The sequence below is a fragment of the Grampus griseus genome (assembly GCF_964374135.1).
Source record: "Grampus griseus genome assembly, chromosome: 5".
NCBI lineage: Eukaryota > Metazoa > Chordata > Mammalia > Artiodactyla > Delphinidae > Grampus > Grampus griseus.
Window position 1 is genome coordinate 30,581,988 of NC_138998.1, and position 20,348 is coordinate 30,602,335.

Here is a 20,348-nt window from a genome sequence, read left to right on the forward strand (position 1 = left end):
TCATTTAAGTCACCACATTTACATGTGTGTGTATGTCATTCATAGTATTCCTTTATCTTTTGAATATCTAATTTCTCTTGAAAAATTCTTTTGGACCCAAGGATTATTTAGAATTGTGTTGTTTAATTTCCAGTCATCCTTCTCTTATTGATCTTTACATTAATTCCATTATGGTCAGAGAATATACTTTGTATTATCTCAACTCTTCTTTTTAAACAGCTTTATTGAGATATATTTCACATATCATACAATTCATCCATCTAAAATGTATAGTCAGATGCTTTTTAGTATATCCACAGAGTTGTATAACCATCACCACAATTAACTTTTATCACATCCAAAAAAGAAGCTCCATACCTAGTAGCACTTATACATCATTCCCTGCCCCACCCCTGCCTCTCCACGTCCCTCATGGCCTGGGCAACTACTAACATACCTTCTGTATCTATAGATTTACCTATTTTGGACAACTCATATAAATGTATTCATACAATATGTAGTCTTTTGTGGTTGATGTCTTTTAATCTGCATAATGTTTTTAAGATTCAACTGTTATAGTATGTAGTATTTCATATTTTTTTATTGCTGAATATTAGATTATATGGATATATCACATTTGTTTTTCCATTTATTAATTGATAGACATTTGGGTGTTCCCATATTTTGGCTACTGAAAATAGTGCAGGTCCCGTCCCTATCCTTTTGTCTCTGTTTATTCTTTTTTCTTTTGTCCTACCCAGGTATGTGGGGAGTTTCTTGCCTTTTGGGAGGTCTGAGGTCTTCTGCCAGCGTTCAGTGGGTGTTCTGCAGGAGTTGTTCCACGTGTAGATGTATTTCTGATGTATCTGTGGGGAGGAAGGTGATCTCCGTGTCTTACTCTTCCGCCATCTTCCCCCTCTCTCTGAAAATAGTGATGCTATGAAACTTGTATGGGTGTACAAGTTTTTGTGTGGATATGTTTTCATTTCTCTCGGGTATATTCCTAGCAGTGGAATTTCTGGGTCATATGGTAACACTATAACCATTTGAGGAACTGTCAGTGTTTTCCATAGCGGCTGCTGCATTTTACATTCCCAATAGCAGTGTATGAGGGTTCCCATTTCTCCACATCTTTGCCAACACTTGTTTATTATCTGACTTTTAATTCATAGCTATCCCAGTGGGTGTAAAGTGGTATCTCACTGTGGTTTTGATTTGCATTTCTTTGATGACAGTGATATCAAGAACCTTGTTATGTGCTTATTGGCTGTATAGGTATCTTCTTTGGAGAAATGTCTATTCAGATCCTTTGCTCATTTTAAAATTGAGTAATCTGTCTTTTTATTATTGAGTTTGTTATTTATATATTCTAGATACAAGTTATGTATCAGATATATCATCTAAAAATATTTTCTCCCATGCTGTGGGTTATCCTTCATGTTCTTGATGTTGTTTTTTGAAGCATAAATTTTAAAAATTTTGATGAAGTCCAATTCATTCATTTTTTTCTTCTGTTGTTTGTGGTTTTGGTGTCATCCAAGAAACTGCATCTAACCAAGGTCATGAAAATTTACTCCTATACTTTCTTCTGAAAGGTTTTATAGTTTTAGCTCTTACATTTAGGTCTGTGATCCATTTGAGCTAATGTTTTTGTATAACATGAGGTAGGGGTCCAAATTCATTCTTTTGCATGTAGATATCCAGTGTCCAGCACCACTTGTTACAAGACGTTTTTCCCCCCATTGAATTGTGACTTAAGATCCTTGTTGAAAATCAGTTACCATAAATGTGAGGATTTACTTCTGGACTCCTAATTCAATTCCATTTGTCTGTATGTCTGTCTTTATTGCTAGTATTACATGGTCTTTCCTTCAGCTTTGTATATTTTGAAATCAAAGTATGAGTCCTATAATCTTATTCTTTTTCAAGATTGTTTTGGTTACCCTGATCCTTTTGTTTTTTCATATGAATTCAAGATTCAGTTTTTCCATTATTGCAAAAACAACAACAAAAAAGTAGCTGAGATTTTGTTAGGAATTGCTTTGAATCTACAGATCAGTTTGGGGAGTAACTGCCATGCTGACAATATTAAGCCTTCTGATCCATGAACATGGGATATCTTTGTTTCATTTAGATCTTCCTTAGTTTCTTTCAACAATATTTTATAGTTCTCATGGTGTAAGTTTTATGCTTCTTTTGTTAAATTTATTCCTAGGTATTTTATTCTTTTTGCTGCTATTATAAATGGAATTATTTTCTTAATTTCATTTTTGGATTTTTCATGCACAGAAACAATTGATTTTTGTAAACTGATATTATGTATTTTATCAATCTTGTAAACTGATTTTGTAAATTGAAATTAACCTTTATTAAGTTCTAACAGTTTCTTGGTTGATTTCTTAGGATTTCCTGTATATAATATCATATTTAAATTGATAGTTTTGGGGACTTCCCTGGTGGCGCAGTGGTTAAGAATCCGCCTGCCAACACAGGGGACACAGGTTCGAGCGCTGGACCAGGAAGATCCTACATGCTGTGGAGCAACTAAGCCCGTGTGTCACAACTACTGAGTCTGCGCTCTAGAGCCCGCAAGCCACAACTACTGAGCCTTGTGCCACAACTACTGAAGCTCAGAAGCCTACAGCCCGTGCTCTGCAATGAGAAGCTTGCACGCCGCAACAAAGACTAGCCCCCGCTCGCCACAACTAGAGAAAGCCTGCACACAGCAATGAAGACCCAACACAGCCAAAAAGAAATAAATTAATAAATTTTAAAAGTTACATTAAAAAATAATTTTCCTTCTTCCTTTCCAATTTGTATGCTTTTTATTTCATTTTCTTGCCTGATAATCCTGTCTAGGATCCAATGTTGAATAGAGCAGACAACCTTGTCTTTTTCCTGATCTTTGGAAAATAGCATTCAAACTTTCACCATTAACTAGTTGTTAGCTGTAGGTTTTTCATAGATATGCTTTATCTGGTCAAGGAAATTCCTGTCCATGTTTAATCTGTGTTGGTTTTTTTTGTTTTTTTTTAAATCATGAAGCAATGTTGAACTTTTTCAACTGCTTTTGCTGAGACTACTGGGCCAATCATGTGGTTTTTATCCTTTGTTCTATTAATATGATGTGTTACATTGCTTGGTTTTTAGATGGTAAACTAACCTTGCATTTTTGGGATAAGTCTCACTTAATCATGGTATATAATCTTTTTCATATTTTGCTAGATTAAGTTTCCTAATTTTGTTGAGTATTTTTGTATCTATATTCATAAAGGATAGTGGTTTACAGTTTTCTTGTAATGTTTTGTCTGGTTTTGGTATCTGGGTAACACTGGCCTTATAAAATGAATTTGGAAGTGTTCCTTCCTCTTTCATTTTTTCAAAGAGTTTGTAAAAAACTGTTATTTTTTAAAAGTGTTTGGTAGCATCCTTTAGTGAAGCTACCTCAGCCCAGGACTGTTTTTCTTATTCAGATTTTTAATTTCTTCTTGAACCAGTTTAGTAGTTTGGCTCTCTCTAGGAATTTGTTCATTTTGTCTGCTACCTAATTTGTTAGCATAAAGTTGTTATATATACTATATATATACTATAATCCTTTTCATTCCTTTATGGTCAGTAGTCATGTTCCCTCTTAATTCTGACCTTAATAATTTGTATGTTCTCTTTTTTTCTTGATCAGTATAGCTAAAGCCTTATCAACATTACTGATATTTTCAAAAGAACTGACTTTTGGCTCCATTGACTTTCTCTACTGTTTTCTTATTCTCTCATTTATCAATTTTAATCTTTTTTTTTCCTGTTTGCTATACTTCATTTGCTCTTGTTTCCCAGCGTCTAAAAGTGGAAGGTTAGGTTATTGATTTAAGACATTTTTTCTTTTTCAATAGATGGATTTACAGCTTCATCCCATAAGTCTTGGTATACTATGTTTTCCTTTTTGCTTATCTTAAAGTTTTGGTATGTTGTTCCTTCATTTTCATTCATTTCAAATTATTTCCTAATTTCCTTTAGGTATGCTTCTTTGATCCATTGGTTATTCAAGCAGTGCGTTGTTTCTGCATATTTGTGAATCCTCAAGTTTCTGTCTGTTAATTTTATTCCATTGTGGTCAGAGAACATAATTTGTGTAATTTCACTTTTTATATTTTTTGAGGCTATTATATGGCCTACCACATACTCTATCTTGGAGAATGTTCTATATGCTTGAGAAGAATATATTGATATATTCAGCTGTTCTTAGGTGGGGAGTTCTATAGATATGTGTTAGGTCCAGTTGATTTATAGTTTTGTTTATAGTATTGTTCATGATTTTATTTCCTTGTTGATCTTCTTCCTGACTGTCCATCACTGAAAGTGGGGTGCTGAAGTCTCCAAATATTGTTGAATTATTTACTTCTCCTTGCAATTCTGTCAGTTTTTGTTTCATGTTTTTAGGGTTCTGTGTTGTTACATGCATATATGTTTATAATTTTAATGTCTTTCTGTTGGATTGACCCTTTTATGAAATAGAATGTCCTTGTCTCTAGTAACAGTTTTTGTTTTGAAGTCTATGTCCTCTGATATTTATACAGCCACTCCAGGTTTCTTATGATTGTTGTTTGCATGGCATATCTTGATCCTTCCTTTTCCTTTTTTTCCCCCCTTGTATCTTTAAATCTAATCTGTGTCTCATATAGACAGCACAGAATTGTATCCAGAAAACGTGTTTTTTTTTATCCAGTCTGAAAATCTGCGTTTTGATGAAACGATTAATCCATTCACATTTAATGTTATCATTGTTACAGTTGGACTTATGTCTGCCATTTTACTTTTTGTTTTTTATGTGTCTTGGAGTTTTTCTTCTATTTTTCCTTTATTGCTTTCTTTTACAGTTAACTGAATATTTTCTAAGTGGGACACTTAACTCTTTTAATGATTTTTTTTTACTATGTATTTTTGAGTTAATTTTCTGCTGGTTGCTCTAGGGCTTACCATATACATTTTAACTTCTTAGAATTACTTCAGATTTATACTTAATTCCTGTGAGATACTGAAACGGTACTCCTATATAACTATTCCCTCATCCCTCTTTTTTATGCTATTGTTATGTATATCACATCTCTATATACTACAAACCCAATAATATATTGTCCTAATTATTATAGTATATAATTTATGTTTTTTTAAAGAAGCTGATAGAAGAAAGGCGAACAAGTATATATTCATGTTTGTTATATAAAGTTTCTTTATTATCATTTATATCATTTGTTCCTATGGGATAATAGGAGGAAAAGATGGGAACTATTTGAGGAAAGCTTTTTCATAATTAAGTAAACATGAAAGATAAAAGATTGAAATTGAGAGCGTTAACAGAACACCAAAAAGGCAAGAAACGGAAAGATGCACAGCCTTCAAATCTTCGGAAATTTAGGTAATTAAAACCATCTAGGGCTTCCCTGGTGGTGCAGTGGTTAAGAATCCACCTGCCGATGCAGGGGACATGGGTTCGAGCCCTGGTCCGGGAAGATCCCACATGCCGCGGAGCAACTGGGCCCATGTGCCACAATTACTGAGGCCCAGGCACCTAGAGCCCATGCTCCACAACAAGAGAAGCCACCACAATGAGAAGCTCGCACACTGCAATGAAGAGTAGCCCCTGCTCGCTGCAGCTAGAGAAAGCCCGATGCAGCAATGAAGACCCAAAGCAGCCAAAAATAAATAAACAAAATAAATTTAAAAAGAACATCTAAACATTCGAAATAATGGATTAATGGTAAATTATAAACATGCACACTTACTGGCATAGAAATATACTCTTACATGAAGAAGTGTATCACAGAACTGTACACTAAATGATACAATGATTTCTCACTTGGTGCAGAGAGAAAGAGAGGAGGACGAGTGAAAGGAGGGGATGGAGGGGAACGAGGAGGAAGGAGGAGGAGGAGGTAGGAGGACATATACCTAAATGTTAACTATGGAGTAAAGAATTATGAATGAATTTTATATTAAGGTTTCTGAATGTATGTATTTTAAAATTTTTAATACTTGATGTATATTTGTGATAAAATGATAAACTTAAAAAATTAATCCAGCAGAAATGAGCAAAAAACATGAAAAGGCAAGTCACCTAAGATGAAATAAAAATGGCCAAAAATGTATGAAAAAAATTCAGCTTCGGGACTTCCCTGGTGGCACAGTGGTTAAGAATCCTGCTGCTAATGCAGGGAACATGGGTTCAATCCCTGGTCTGGGAAAATCCCATGTTGCTTAGAGCAACTAAGCCTGTGTGTCATAACTACTGAGCCTGTGCACCACAACTACTGAAGCCTGCATGCCCTAGAGCCTGTGTGCTGCAACTACTGAAGCCCGCACACTCTAGGGCCCGTGCGCCGCAACTACTGAAGCCTGCATGCTGCAACTACTGAGCCTGCATGCTGTAACTACTGAAGCCCACGTGCCTAGAGCCCGTGCTCCGCAACAAGAGAAGCTGTCACAATGAGAAGCCCGCACAGTGCAACAAAGAGTAGTCCCCGCTCGCCACAACTAGAGAAAGCCCACATGCAGCAACGAAGACCCAAAGCAGCCAAAAAAAAAATTCAGTATGTCTTAAAAAAAATTCAGCCTCACTAGCAATCAAAGAAATGCAAAAAAGATAATACTGAATTCTTTACTTATCAAATTTGAAAATATTTTTAAGAGGAAGATACCCAGTGTGAATAAGGGTTATAGAAAATATGCTCAATACTTTGTTGATAAAGGTATAAAATGATAGTTCTTCTGAAAATCAATTTAATACTTTTATAAATGCTCTTAAAAATGTCTACATCCTTTAACCTAGCAATTCCTTTCCTGCGGAATTTATTTTAAAGAAAAATATAGTGGATGTTACAACTATTTAGCTAAAACTACTAGAGGATATTAGGAGATAACATTCCAAAGGATTAAATCTAATCCTGGAATTAATTAACCTACATGTCCAAAGAGAATGTAAAAGTTTATATGAAAAAGACTGTACAACACATACCAATTTTTAAGTGTCTTTTTCTGAGTGTTAGAATTATTAGTATTAAAATTTATTTTCTTCTGCTTTAGCCATGTTTTCTAAGTTGTCTACATGAACAACAAATTACTATCTTTGAAATGGACAACATGCTGGCCATGAAATAAATTAGTTTTATTTCCATTTCAATGATTTCCAAAAACCATATATCCAACATTTAGATAACTTTTTGAACTAACATGCAGACAGCTGAGTCAGTAATACCAGCAGGCAGCATCAGGGACTGCAGACTCTCCCTCCCTTGGTACTGAGCAGAAGCTATGTGCAGGACACTGTGTTACACAAGCTAGGAATAAAAAGAAGAGAGGGACACAAAAATCTATGTCCCTCTTTTCTTCTTGTTCCTAGCTTGTGTAACACAGTGTTACAGAGGTGTAAGAAACAGATGGATAAACTCACAGCGACAAATCAAGGTATGCCAAGCAAAGGGAGAGATGATTCTAACTGGGAGAATGAGGGCATGTTCTCATATACTAGTCATCCACAGTTTGCTCTTCTTTCCTGTCCAATTTACTACTGAACAAGGAATATCATGAAACAACTAAAATCCACAGCATCTATTCCCATATTCCATATAAATGCTTAATATCCTTCAGGGCCAGCTCACATGTCACTTCACCTTTGTTTCCAGGGGTAAGAGCACTTCTCTTGATACACTGTGGTTACATTCAGTCTGAGGGCAGAGACTAAGTCAAACCCATCTTGGCACCCCTAGTTGAGCTGGCACTCACTCGTATACACCATGAATTTTTCAAGCTTTGCTCATGGGTTTAAAATCTTGGCAAAGGAAACTCAGAAGTCATACCTGGTGGGGTTCCTTTTGTCTTCCTCAGAAATCAAAAACCAAACAAAATCTGCATAGCTCATTCTTCCCTCTTTCTGTACTGTTTTTCCCCTGAAGAAAACACATGGTTATAAAGTTTCCTGAGCAATTACTCAGATAAATTTAGTACTATGAGAGACTAAGAAATAAAGTAACATTTCTTTGGAAATTAAGTTAAAAAAAAATAGAATGCTGGAAACCTCACAAAGGGCAACCCCTTGCATTGCCTATCTTATTTTCAAATGCCTAGAGGATGAAATCAGAAAGTATTTGTAGATATGAAGAAAGAAATCTGGTTTCTAATTTGAATACAAATAATCAGCAGGTTAAATACTTTTACCTGTATTTAGATAAAGGACTAATGCCCATGTATTAAAGAATTACCGCCATCTTGTATGAAGCCACAACTGCATGTTTTGTAGGGTATTATCTGACCTACAGCACTGACAAATTATGCAGGAAGCCTTGCTAAAATGACATTGTTAAGCATTACTTGTAGTTCATTTTAAAACTCAGATGCTTTTTCTTACCTTGTTACTGCCCCAGAGAATATCCTTTCAATAATCCTGTTTGATGAAGCTAAATGTAAATAAAAAGTACAAAGCTAGTTAAAACATGCTCCAAAAGGCAATATTTTTGGCAAATTTATTTTCAAGTAGCCACAAGCTAAAACTTAATAATCTTCCATGATGAGAATATGAGTAAATTTTTACTTATGTATAACATACTTCTTGAAAGCAGGAATTTGAGATGGCTTACTCTGTCAATCAATCAATCATTTAAAAAAGAACAGGCAAATGGATGTGCCTGACAGGTGGGATATATTAATATAGTTGAGCATCGAATTGGTTCCGAATATCCTGAGAACTAAGACAAAAATGTACAAAATTTGTATTGATCTTGTTATCTAATGAGACCAGACAACTTTTCCCCTAAAACAAGACAGATTTTATCCTAGCATTAAATCCAAGGGGGGGAACTGATTGTTGGGGAATTTGAGTAAAACAACGGAGAACCGTTTTTCAGGTAGAATTTTATAAAAGATACTAAAACATACCACAAATACTTTTCTTATATTCTCATCCTATAAAAATCCAGGATATAACATGATATAACATACAATTTTTAAATAAATTCCATCAGTAAGTTTTATTCAGAGGGATGATTATATCTTAAGATAGTATGTTGCTTTTGATGATAGATCCTAGGTAATCTATATCAGCATACCTCATTGTGAGTTCAAAGTAACCAAAATCATTAGTTAAAAAAAGGGAGATAACAGTGGATCTCAGACCTAGGGATGTAGTGAGGATAGGAATCTGTTCTTTTTAACAAGTGCCCCAGGCAATGGCATGCACACTAAAACTTCAGAACCAGTGTTGGTATCATTAGAGTTAACAGCTACCAGCTCTAACTCTTCTGCACAGCGTTAGGTACAGTCAACATAAAGGTTAATTAATTTGGTTGAAGAATGCTGAGAATATGAGTGTCAGAACTGCCATTCCTGGCCACATACCAAATGTTGAATAAGGGCCCCCTAGAGTTTGTTGAGCACTGGTTTATGGGGTTAATAATTTGAAAATAAGAGGAAATAGAACAGAAGAGGGCTATATAGGAAAGGCAATGGTATTTAATTCTGAAGCTAAAGTCTTTTTGAACATGTTTCTTTAGAGTTGGAAAGTTTAAGCTCCTAAAACTTAAGATCATGTTGTCCTATTAAGGACAGATTAGTGGGTGGGCAATTACACAGAGTTTCAGTGGCTCCTGCATTATGCAGGCCTAGATGCCTGCTTTTCTGGACTTCATTCCTTTAACATGCCTCTAATGAGTTACTGTATGTGTATATACAATATTTTAGGGCTTAATGAGAACTTGGTTATGCCAGCCAGAGAAGGCGCTTTAGAGCCCACAGGTTTTGTATGACCTCTGGAGACTAGCTCACGTTATACAGATGATCTGGCCACTGGTAATTAGAAGGTGCATAGCTAACAAGGTTGGCCTGACACCCCTATAAATATCTCCATCTTTATGCTATTCTTGTAACAGGAAGGTATGACTATAGGCATACCTCAGAGATATTGTGGGTTCAGTTCCAGGCCACCTCAATAAAGTGAATGTCACAATAAAGTGAGTCACATGAATTTTTTGGTTTCCCACTGCATATGAGTTATGTTTATTCTATACTATAGTCTATTAAGTGTGCAACAGCATTATGTCTTAAAAAATCAATACACATAACTTAATTAAAAATACTTTATTGCTAAAAATGCTAACCATCATCTGAGCCTTCAGCAAACTGTAATCTCTTTGCTGGCGGAGGGTCTTGCCTCAATGTCGATGGCTGCTGACTGATCAGGGTGCTGGCTGTCGAAGGCTGGGGTGACTGTGGCAATTTCTTAAAATAAGACGACAATGAAATCTGCCACATAGATCGACTCGTCCTTTCGCAAATGATTTCTCTGTTACATGCAGTGCTGTTTGATAGCATTTTATCCACAGCAGAAGTTCTTTCAAAATAGGAGACAATCCTCTCAAAACTTGCTGCTGCTTTATCAACTAAGTTTATATAATATTCTAAGTCCTTTGTTGTCATTTCAACAATCTTCACAGCATCTTTACTAGGAGTAGATTCCATCTCCAGAAGCTGCTCTCTTTGCTCATCCATCAGCAGCAACTCCTCATCTGTTAGTTTTATCATGAGATTTGCAGCAAATCAGTCACATCTTCAGGCTCCTCTTCTAATTCTAGTTCTCTCTCTGTTTCTACCACATCTGCAGTTACTTCCTCCACTGAAATCTTGAACCCCTCAAAGACATCCATGAGGACTGGAATCAACTTCTTCCAAACTCCTGTTCATGTTGATATTTTGACCTCTTCACATGAATCATGAATGTTCTTAACGGCATCTAGAATGGTGATCCTTTACAGTACGTTTTCAGTGGACTTTGCGCAGATCCATCAAAGGAATCATTACCTATGGTAGCTATAGTCTTATGAAACGTATTTCTTGAATAAGACTTGAAAGTTGAAACTACTCTTTGATCCATGGGCTACAGAATGGATGTTGTGTCAGCAGGCATGTAAACAACATTAATCTCATTGTACAGCTCCATCAGAGCTCTTGGGTGATCAGATGCATTGTCAATTAGGGTCATTTTTTTTTTTTTTACATCTTTCTTGGAGTATAATTGCTTTACAATGGTGTGTTAGTTTCTGCTTTATAACAAAGTGAATCAGCTATACATATGTTCCCATATCTCTTCCCTCTTGCGTCTCCCTCCCTCCCACCCTCCCTATCCCACCCCTCTAGGTGGTCACAAAGCACCGAGCTGATCTCCCTGTGCTATGCGGCTGCTTCCCACTAGCTATCTATTTTACGTTTGGTAGTGTATATATATGTCCATGACACTCCCTCACTTTGTCACAGCCTACCCTTCCCCCTACCCATGTCCTCAAGTCCATTCTCTAGTAGGTCTGTGTCTTTATTGCTGTCTTACCCCTAGGTTCTTCATGACATTTTTTTTTCTTAAATTCCATATATATGTGTTAGCATACGGTATTTGTCTTTCTTTTTCTGACTTACTTCACTCTGTATGACAGACTCTAGGTCCGTCCACCTCATTACAAATACCTCAATTTCGTTTATTTTTATGGCTGAGTAATATTCCATTGTATATATGTGCCACATCTTCTTTATCCATTCATCCAAAGATGGACACTTAGGTTGTTTCCATCTCCTAGCTATTGTAAATAGAGCTGCAATGAATATTTTGGTACATGACTCTTTTTGAATTATAGTTTTCTCAGGGTATATGCCCAGTAGTGGGATTGCTGGGTCATATGGTAGTTCTATTTGTAGTTTTTTAACGAACCTCCATACTGTTCTCCATAGTGGCTGTACCAATTCACATTCCCAGCAGCAGTGCAAGAGTGTTCCCTTTTCTCCACACCCTCTCCAGCATTTATTGTTTCTAGATTTTTTGATGATGGCCATTCTGACTGGTGTGAGATAATATCTCACTGTAGTTTTGATTTGCATTTCTCTAATGATTAATGATGTTGAGCATTCTTCCATGTGTTTGTTGGCAGTCTGTATATCTTCTTTGGACAAATGTCTATTTAGGTCTTCTGCCCATTTTTGGATTGGGTTGTTTGTTTTTTTGTTATTGAGCTGCATGAGCTGGCTGTAAATTTTGGAGATTAATCCTTTGTCAACTTCTTCATTTGCAAATATTTTCTCCCATTCTGAGGGTTGTCTTTTGGTCTTGTTTATGGTTTCCTTTTCTGTGCAAAAGCTTTGAAGCTTCATTAGGTCCCATTTGTTTATTTTTGTTTTTATTCCTATTTCTCTAGGAGGTGGTCAAAAAGGATCTTGCTGTGATTTATGTCATAGAGTGCTCTGCCTATATTTTCCTCTAAGAGTTTGATAGTTTCTGGCGTTACATTTAGGTCTTTAATCCATTTTGAGCTTATTTTTGTATATGGTGTTAGGGAGTGATCTGATATCATACTTTTACATGTACCTGTCCAATTTTCCCAGCACCACTTACTGAAGAGGCTGTCCTTTCTCCACTGTACATTCCTGCCTCCTTTATCAAAGATAAGGTGACCATATGTGCGTGGGTTTATCTCTGGACTTTCTATCCTGTTCCATTGATCTGTATTTCTGTTTTTGTGCCAGTGCCATACTGTTTTGATTACTGTAGCTTTGTAGTATAGTCTGAAGTCAGGGAGCCTGATTCCTCCAGCTCTGTTATTCATTCTCAAGATTGCTTTGGTTATTCGGGGTCTTTTGTGTTTCCATACAAATTGTGAAATTTTTTGTTCTAGTTCTGTGAAAAATGCCAGTGGGAGTTTGATAGGGATTGCATTGAATCTGTAGATTGCTTTGGGTAGTAGAGTCATTTTCACAATGTTGATTCTTCCAATCCAAGAACATGGTATATCTCTCCATCTATTTGTACCATCCTTAATTTCTTTCATCAGTGTCTTATAATTTTCTGCATACAGGTCTTTTGTCTCCTTAAGTAGGTTTATTCCTAGATATTTTATTCTTTTTGTTGCAATGGTAAATGGGAGTGTTTTCTTGATTACACTTTCAGATTTTTCATCATTAGTGTATAGGAATGCAAGAGATTTCTGTGCATTAATTTTGTATCCTGCTACTCTACCGAATTCATTGATTAGCTCTAGTAGTTTCCTGGTAGCATCTTTAGGATTCTCTATGTACAGTATCATGTCATCTGCAAACAGTGTCAGCTTTACTTCTTCTTTTCCGATTTGGATTCTCTTATTTCCTTTTCTTCTCTAATTGCTGTGGCTAAAACTTCCAAAACTGTGTTGAATAAAAGTGGTGAGAGTGGGCAACCTTGTCTTGTTCCTGATCTTAGTGGAAATGCTTTCAGGTTTTCAGCACTGAGGACGATGTTGGCTGTGGGTTTCTCATATATGGCCTTTATTATGTTGAAGAAAGTTCCCTCTATGCCTACTTTCTGCAGGGTTTTTATCATAAATGGGTGTTGAATTTTGTCAAAAGCTTTCTCTGCATCTATTGAGATGACCATATGGTTTTTCTCCTTCAATTTGTTAATATGGTGTATCACACTGATTGATTTGCATATATTTAAGAATCCTTGCATGCCTGGAATAAACCCCACTTGATCATGGTGTATGATGCTTTTAATGTGCTGTTGGATTCTGTTTGCTGGTATTTTGTTGAGGATTTTTGCATCTATGTTCATCAGTGATATTGGCCTGTAGTTTTCTTTCTTTGTGACATCCTTGTCTGGTTTTGGTATCAGGGTGATGATGGTCTCATAGAATGAGTTTGGAAGTGTTCCTCCCTCTGCTATATTTTGGAAGAGTTTGAGAAGGATAGGTGTTAGCTCTTCTCTAAATGTTTGATAGAATTCACCTGTGAAGCCATCTGGTCCTGGGCTTTTGTTTGTTGGAAGGTTTTTAATCACAGTTTCCATTTCAGTGCTTGTGATTGGCCTGTTCTAATTTTCTATTTCTTCCTGATTCAGTCTTGGCAGGTTGTGCATTTCTAAGAATTTGTCCATTTCTTCCAGGTTGTCCATTTTATTGGCATAGAGTTGCTTGTAGTAATCTCTCATGATCTTTTGTATTTCTGCAGTGTCAGTTGTTACTTCTCCTTTTCCAATTCTAATTCTATTGATTTGAGTCTTCTCCCTTTTTTTCTTGATGAGTCTGGCTAATGGTTTATCAATTTTGTTTATCTTCTCAAAGAACCACTTTTAGTTTTATTGATCTTTGCTATAGTTTCCTTCATTTCTTTTTCATTTATTTCTCATCTGATCTTTATGATTTTTTTCCTTCTGCTAACTTTGGGGTTTTTTGTTCTTCTTTCTCTAATTGCTTTAGGTGCAAGGTTAGGTTGTTTATTCGAGATGTTTCCTGTTTCTTAAGGTAGGATTGTATTGCTATATACTTCCCTCTTAGAACTGCTTTTGCTGCATCCCATAGGTTTTGGGTCATCGTGTCTCCATTGTCATTTGTTTCTAGGTGGTTTTTGATTTCCTCTTTGATTTCTTCAGTGATCACTTCGTTATTAAGTAGTGTATTGTTTAGCCTCCAAGTGTTTGTATTTTTTACAGATCTTTTCCTGTAATTGATATCTAGTCTCATAGCGTTGTGGTCAGAAAAGATACTTGATACAATTTCAATTTTCTTATATTTACCAAGGCTTGATTTGTGACCCAAGATATGATCTATCCTGGAGAATGTTCCATGAGCACTTGAGAAAAATGTGTATTCTGTTGTTTTTGGATGGAATGTCCTATAAATATCAATTAAGTCCATCTTTTTTACTGTATCAGTTAAAGCGTGTGTTTCCTTATGTATTTTCATTTTGGATGATCTGTCCATTGGTGAAAGTGGGATGTTAAAGTCCCCTACTATGAATGTGTTACTGTTGATTTCCCCTTTTATGGCTGTTAGTATTTGCCTTATGTATTGAGTTGCTCCTATGTTAGGTGCATAAATATTTACAATTGTTTTATCTTCTTCTTGGATTGATCCCTTGATAATTATGTATTGTCCTTCTTTGTCTCTTCTAATTGTCTTTATTTTAAAGTCTCTTTTGTCTGATATGAGAATTGGTACTCCAGGTTTCTTTTGGTTTCTATTTGCATGGAATATCTTTTTCCATCTCCTCACTTTGTCTGTATGTGTCTCTAGGTCTGAAGTGGGTCTCTTGTAGACAGCATATATATGGGTCTTGTTTTTGTATCCATTCAGCCAGTCTGTGTCTTTCGGTGGGAGCATTTAATTCATTTACATTTAAGGTAATTATCAACATGTATGTTCCTATTCCCATTTTTAAAATTGTTTTGGGTTTGTCATTACAGGTCTTTTCCTTCTCTTGTGTTTCTTGCCTAGAGAAGATCCTTTAGCATTTGTTGTAAAGCTGGTTTGGTGTTGCTGAACTCTCTCAGCTTTTGCTTGTCTGTAAAGGTTTTAATTTCTCCATCAAATCTGAATGAGATCCTTGCTGGGTAGAGTAATCTTGGTTGTAGTTTTTTCTCCTTCATCACTTTAAATATGCCCTGCCAGTCCCTTCTGGCTTGCAGAGTTTCTGCTGAAAGATCAGCTGTTAACCTTATGGGGATTCCCTTGTGTGTTATTTGTTATTTTTCCCTTGCTGCTTTTAATATGTTTTCATTTGTATTCAATTTTTGACAGTTTGATCAATATGTGTCTTGGTGTGTTTCTCCTTGGATTTATCCTGTATGGGACACTCTGTGCTTCCTGGACTTGATTAACTATTTCCTTTCCCATAGTAGGGAAGTTTTCAACTATAATCTCTTCAAATATTTTCTCAGTCCCTTTCTTTTTCTCTTCTTCTTCTGGAACCCCTATAATTCAAATGTTGGTGTGTTTAATGTTGTCCCAGAGGTCTCTGAGACTGTCCTCAGTTCTTTTCATTCTTTTTTCTTTATTCTGCTCTGCAGTAGTTATTTCCACTAGTTTATCTTCCAGGTCACTTATCCGTTCTTCTGCCTCAGTTATTCTGCTATTGATCCCATCTAGAGTATTTTTAATTTCATTTATTGTGCTGTTCATCATTGCTTGTTTCATCTTTAGTTCTTCTAGGTCCTTGTTATATGTTTCTTGCATTTTCTCTATTCTATTTCCAAGATTTTGGATCATCTTTACTATCATTATTCTGAATTCTTTTTCAGGTAGACTGCCTATTTCCTCTTCATTTGTTAGGTCTGGTGGGTTTTTATCTTCCTCCTTCATCTGCTGTGTGTTTTTCTGTCTTCTCATTTTGCTTATCTTACTGTGTTTGGGGTCTCCTTTTTGCAGGCTGCAGGTTCATAGTTCCCGTTCTGTTTGGTGTGTGTTCCCAGTGGCTAAAGTTGGTTCAGTGGGTTATGTAGGCTTCCTGGTGGAGGGGACTAGTGCCTGTGTTCTGGTGAATGAGGCTGGATCTTGTCTTCCTGGTGGGCAGGTCCACGTCTGGTGGTGTGTTTTGGGGTGTCTGTGGACTTATTATGATTTTAGGCAGCCTCTCTGCTAATGGTTGGGGTTGTGTTCCTGTCTTGCTAGTTGTTTGGCATAGGGTTTCCAGCACTGTAGCTTGATGGTCGTTGAGTGTAGCTGGGTGTTGGTGTTGAGATGGAGATCTCTGGGAGATTTTCGCCATTTGATATTACATGGAGCTGGGAGGTCTCTTGTGGACCAGTGTCCTGAAGTTGGCTCTCCCACCTCAGAGGCACAGCAGTGACTCCTGGCTGCAGCACCAAGAGCCTTTCATCCACATGGCTCAGAATAAAAGGGAGAAAAAGTAGAAAGAAAGAAAGAGCATAAAAGAAAATAAAGTAAGGTAAAATAAAATATAGTTATTAAAATAAAAAAACAATTAAGAAAAAAAATTTTTTAAATAGTAAAAAAAAAAATGGACCTAAGACAAATGGTGAAAGCAAAGCTATACAGACAAAATCTCACACAGAAGCATACACATACACACTCAAAAAAAGAGGAAAAGGGGAAAAAATAATAAATCTTGCTCTCAAAGTCCACCTCCTCAATTTGGGATGAATCATTGTCTATTCAGGTATTCCACAGATGCAGGGTACATCAAGTTGATTGTGTAGATTTAATCCGCTGCTCCTGAGGCTGCTGGGAGAGATTTCCCTTTCTCTTCTTTGTTCACACAGCTCCCGGGGTTCAGCTTTGGATTTGGCCCTGCCTTGGCGTGTAGGTTGCCAGAGTGTGTCTGTTCTTCGCTGAGACAGGACGGGGTTAAAGGAGTTGCTGATTCGGGGGCTCTGGCTCACTCAGGCCGGGGGGAGGGTTGGGTGTGGATGCTGGGCGAGCCTGCGGTGTCAGAGGCCGGCAGGACATTGCACCAAACTGAGGCATGCCGTGCGTTCTCCTGGGGAAGTTGTCCCTGGATCCCGGGACCCTGGCAGTGGCGGGCTGCACAGGCTCCCCAGAAGGAGGTGTGGAGAGTGACCTGTGTTCGCACACAGGCTTCTTGGTAGCGGCAGCAGCAGCCTTAGCGTCTCATGCCCATCTCTGGGGTCTGCGCTTTTAGCCGCGGCTTGTGCCCGTCTCTGGAGCTCCTTTAAGCAGCGCTCTTAATCCCCTCTCCTCGCGCACCAGGAAACAAAGAGGCAAGAAAAAGTCTCTTGTCTCTTCGACAGGTCCAGACTTTTTCCCGGACTCCCTCCCAGCTAGCCGTGGTGCACTAACCCCTTCATGCTGTGTTCACACCGCCAGTCCTCTCCAATCAGGGTCATATTTTGAAAGGAATCTTTTTTTCCTGAGCAGTAGGTCTCGACAGTGGGCTTAAAATATTTAGAAAACCATGTTTTAATCAGATGTGCTGTCATCCACGGTTTGTTGTTGCATTTGTAAAGCACAGGCAGAAGAGATTTAGCATAATTCTTAAGGGCTGTAGGATTTTTGGAATGGTGAGCACTGGCTTCAACTTAGTCACCACCTGCATTGCATTAGCCCCTAATGAGAGAGTCAGCCTGTCCTTTGATGCTTTGAAGCCAGGCACTGACTTCTCCTCTCTAGCTATGAAAGTCCTAGATGGCTTTTGCTTCCAATAGAAAGCTGTTTCATCTACATTGAAAATCTGATGTTTAGTGTAGCCACCTTCATTATCTTAGCTAGATCTTCTGGGTAACCTGCTGCTTCACCGTGTACTTTCATATTATAGAGATGGCTTCTTTCCTTAAACCTCATGAACCAACCTCTGCTAGTTTCAAACTTTTCTCCTGAAGCTCCCTTACCTCTCTCAGCCTTCACAGAATTGAAGAGAGTTAGGGCCTTGCTCTGGATTAGGCTCTGGCTTAAGAGAATGTTGTAGCTGGTGTGTTTTTCTATCCAGACTACTAAAACTTTCTACGTATCAGCAAACAAGGCTGTTTCACTTTTTTTTTTTCTTAACCACATCATGCAGCTTGTGGGATCTTAGTTCCCCAACCAGGGATTGAACCTGGGCAGTGAAAGCACCAAGTCCTAACCACTAGACAGCCAGGGAATTCCCAGTTTCACTTTCTTATTCATGTGTTCACTGGAATAGCACTTTTAATTTCCTTTGAGAGCTTTTCCTTCACATTCATTCACTACTTGGCTAACTGTTGGCACAAGAGGCCTAGCTTTCAGCCTGTCCTTTCTTTCAACGTGCCTTCCCCTCTAAGCTTTCTAGCTTTTGATTTAAAGTGAGAGATGTGCCACTCTCCCTTTTACTTGGACACTTAGAGGCCACTGTAGGGCTATTAATTTGCCTAATTTCAATATTGTTGTGTCTCAGGGAATATGGAGGCCCGACACAAACAACAGTTATCAATTAAGCTTGCTGTCATACAGGTGTGGTTCATGGTCCCCCAAAACTATTACAATAGTTACATCAAAGATCACTGATCACAGATCACCATAAAAAATATAACAATAATGAAAACGTTTTGAAATATTGTGAGAATTACCAAAATGTGACACAGAGACATGAAGTGAACAAATACTGCTGGAAAAATGGCACCGATAGACTTGCTCAATGCGGGGCTGCCCCAAACATTCAATTTGTAAAAAATGCTCTATCTGCAAAATTCAATAAAGCAAAGTGTAATAAAACGAGGTACATCTGTACTTGAAGGAAGAATACAATACTAAAATGCTTGTTTATCAAATAAGTACAATTTAGTATTTCCTCTTGATGCCTGGTTGGCACCTGAGTTTTGTGAGCTAGAACTCTGTTTCTTAAAATGGAAAGTTCTATGAAAACTGACATATAGAATGAAACTTTTCTTAAGATGTATACTACTAGTCACAGATATACCAAATATCAGAAGCAAAATTCAAAGTATTTATTTAAGATTTGTACTTTGCTACATCTAAAAGGCTAAGGGCTTATTAAAAAAATCCACAGTATCTGAGAAGACATTTAAGAACAGAACAGGGACAATCTTATGAGAGAAGAATGAATCAATGTATCTTGGTGCTTGGTTAAGAATATTAAATCAGCAGGAAACAGGTTCTAAGTTTACTACTGATCAAAATGAAGTAAGAAGGGTAATATCATGTAATATGTAATTTTTTGTTTTCTGACAAAAGAAAGCACACAAAATTCACCTGCAGAGAAAATACCTTTTCTAGAACTAAATGCCAGAAAAGGTTTTTTGAATCCTTTAAAACACTGGCAAGTTAGAAACATCATTTTCATCCTTGGTTGTTTATAAATACTGTAAAATGAGAATTTATAAAGGTGTATATACATTCTCTTTCAAATAAACTTTACATAGATGTGGTTCTTATTCAGTTCATCATCAGAAAATAAGCATCACTATAAAGACTCACCCATTCATCAAAACTAAGACTCTAATTTCTTACTTACCTCCAAACCCCTTCTCCTAAATCTGGTTTCTAAATAAAAAATTAGTACCTTCACTCACTTCTACTTAAAAATTCTTGGCCCTTTCAAGAGGACTTGATTAGATACAGGATTTAAGAAACGGGAATTCCCCATAATGAATGAGCACAATTTAACTCTTGCCTTCTTCAAAATAGTAAAGTCAACATCCATAGAAACACTCACCCTGGTCATTGTATCGAGACAGATCGGCCTGGCTGACGTAGAGGTCATGATCACTATCTAGTTCCCAGAATTTACAATAAATAACATAGAAGTGTTCATAGGAGAAATAATCTGTGATTTGGTTTATATCTTCCTCTTCTTCCAAAAGTGCTAGAGTCTGAAATGGTATGAATAGAAGGATTAATTTATTTTAAAAATATGAAGACCCAGCTTTGGCCATTATATAGATCCCAGTTAAGTTTTACTCTAAACTGAATTAAAAATTTTGGTTTTGGTACCAAACCAGGAAATTTAGTAGGCAACCTCATCCTACCTTTTAATCAATTGATCAACCTATAAGCATTTACGTGCTCTGTAATATTCTTAGCAAAGACTTAGATGCTACGGAGGATTTAAAAGCAGGGAAAGGGAAGAGCTATCACCAAGGGGAC

The 20,348-nt window shown here is 37.0% G+C and overlaps 1 protein-coding gene across 3 annotated transcripts in view; it reads right to left on the minus strand.

Annotated features, from left to right (window-relative positions):
• Positions 1-20,348, minus strand: part of PPP2R3A (protein phosphatase 2 regulatory subunit B''alpha) — a 223,888-nt gene that overhangs the window by 58,342 nt on the left and 145,198 nt on the right. For all 3 annotated transcript variants that reach the window (XM_082654434.1, XM_082654435.1, XM_082654436.1), the window contains 3 exons: positions 19,918-20,074; positions 8,375-8,423; positions 7,827-7,916 (listed from right to left, as the gene is read on the minus strand). In XM_082654434.1, coding sequence (XP_082510560.1) covers positions 7,827-7,916; positions 8,375-8,423; positions 19,918-20,074 — 296 coding nt within the window. The remainder of the gene's footprint in view (positions 1-7,826; positions 7,917-8,374; positions 8,424-19,917; positions 20,075-20,348) is intronic.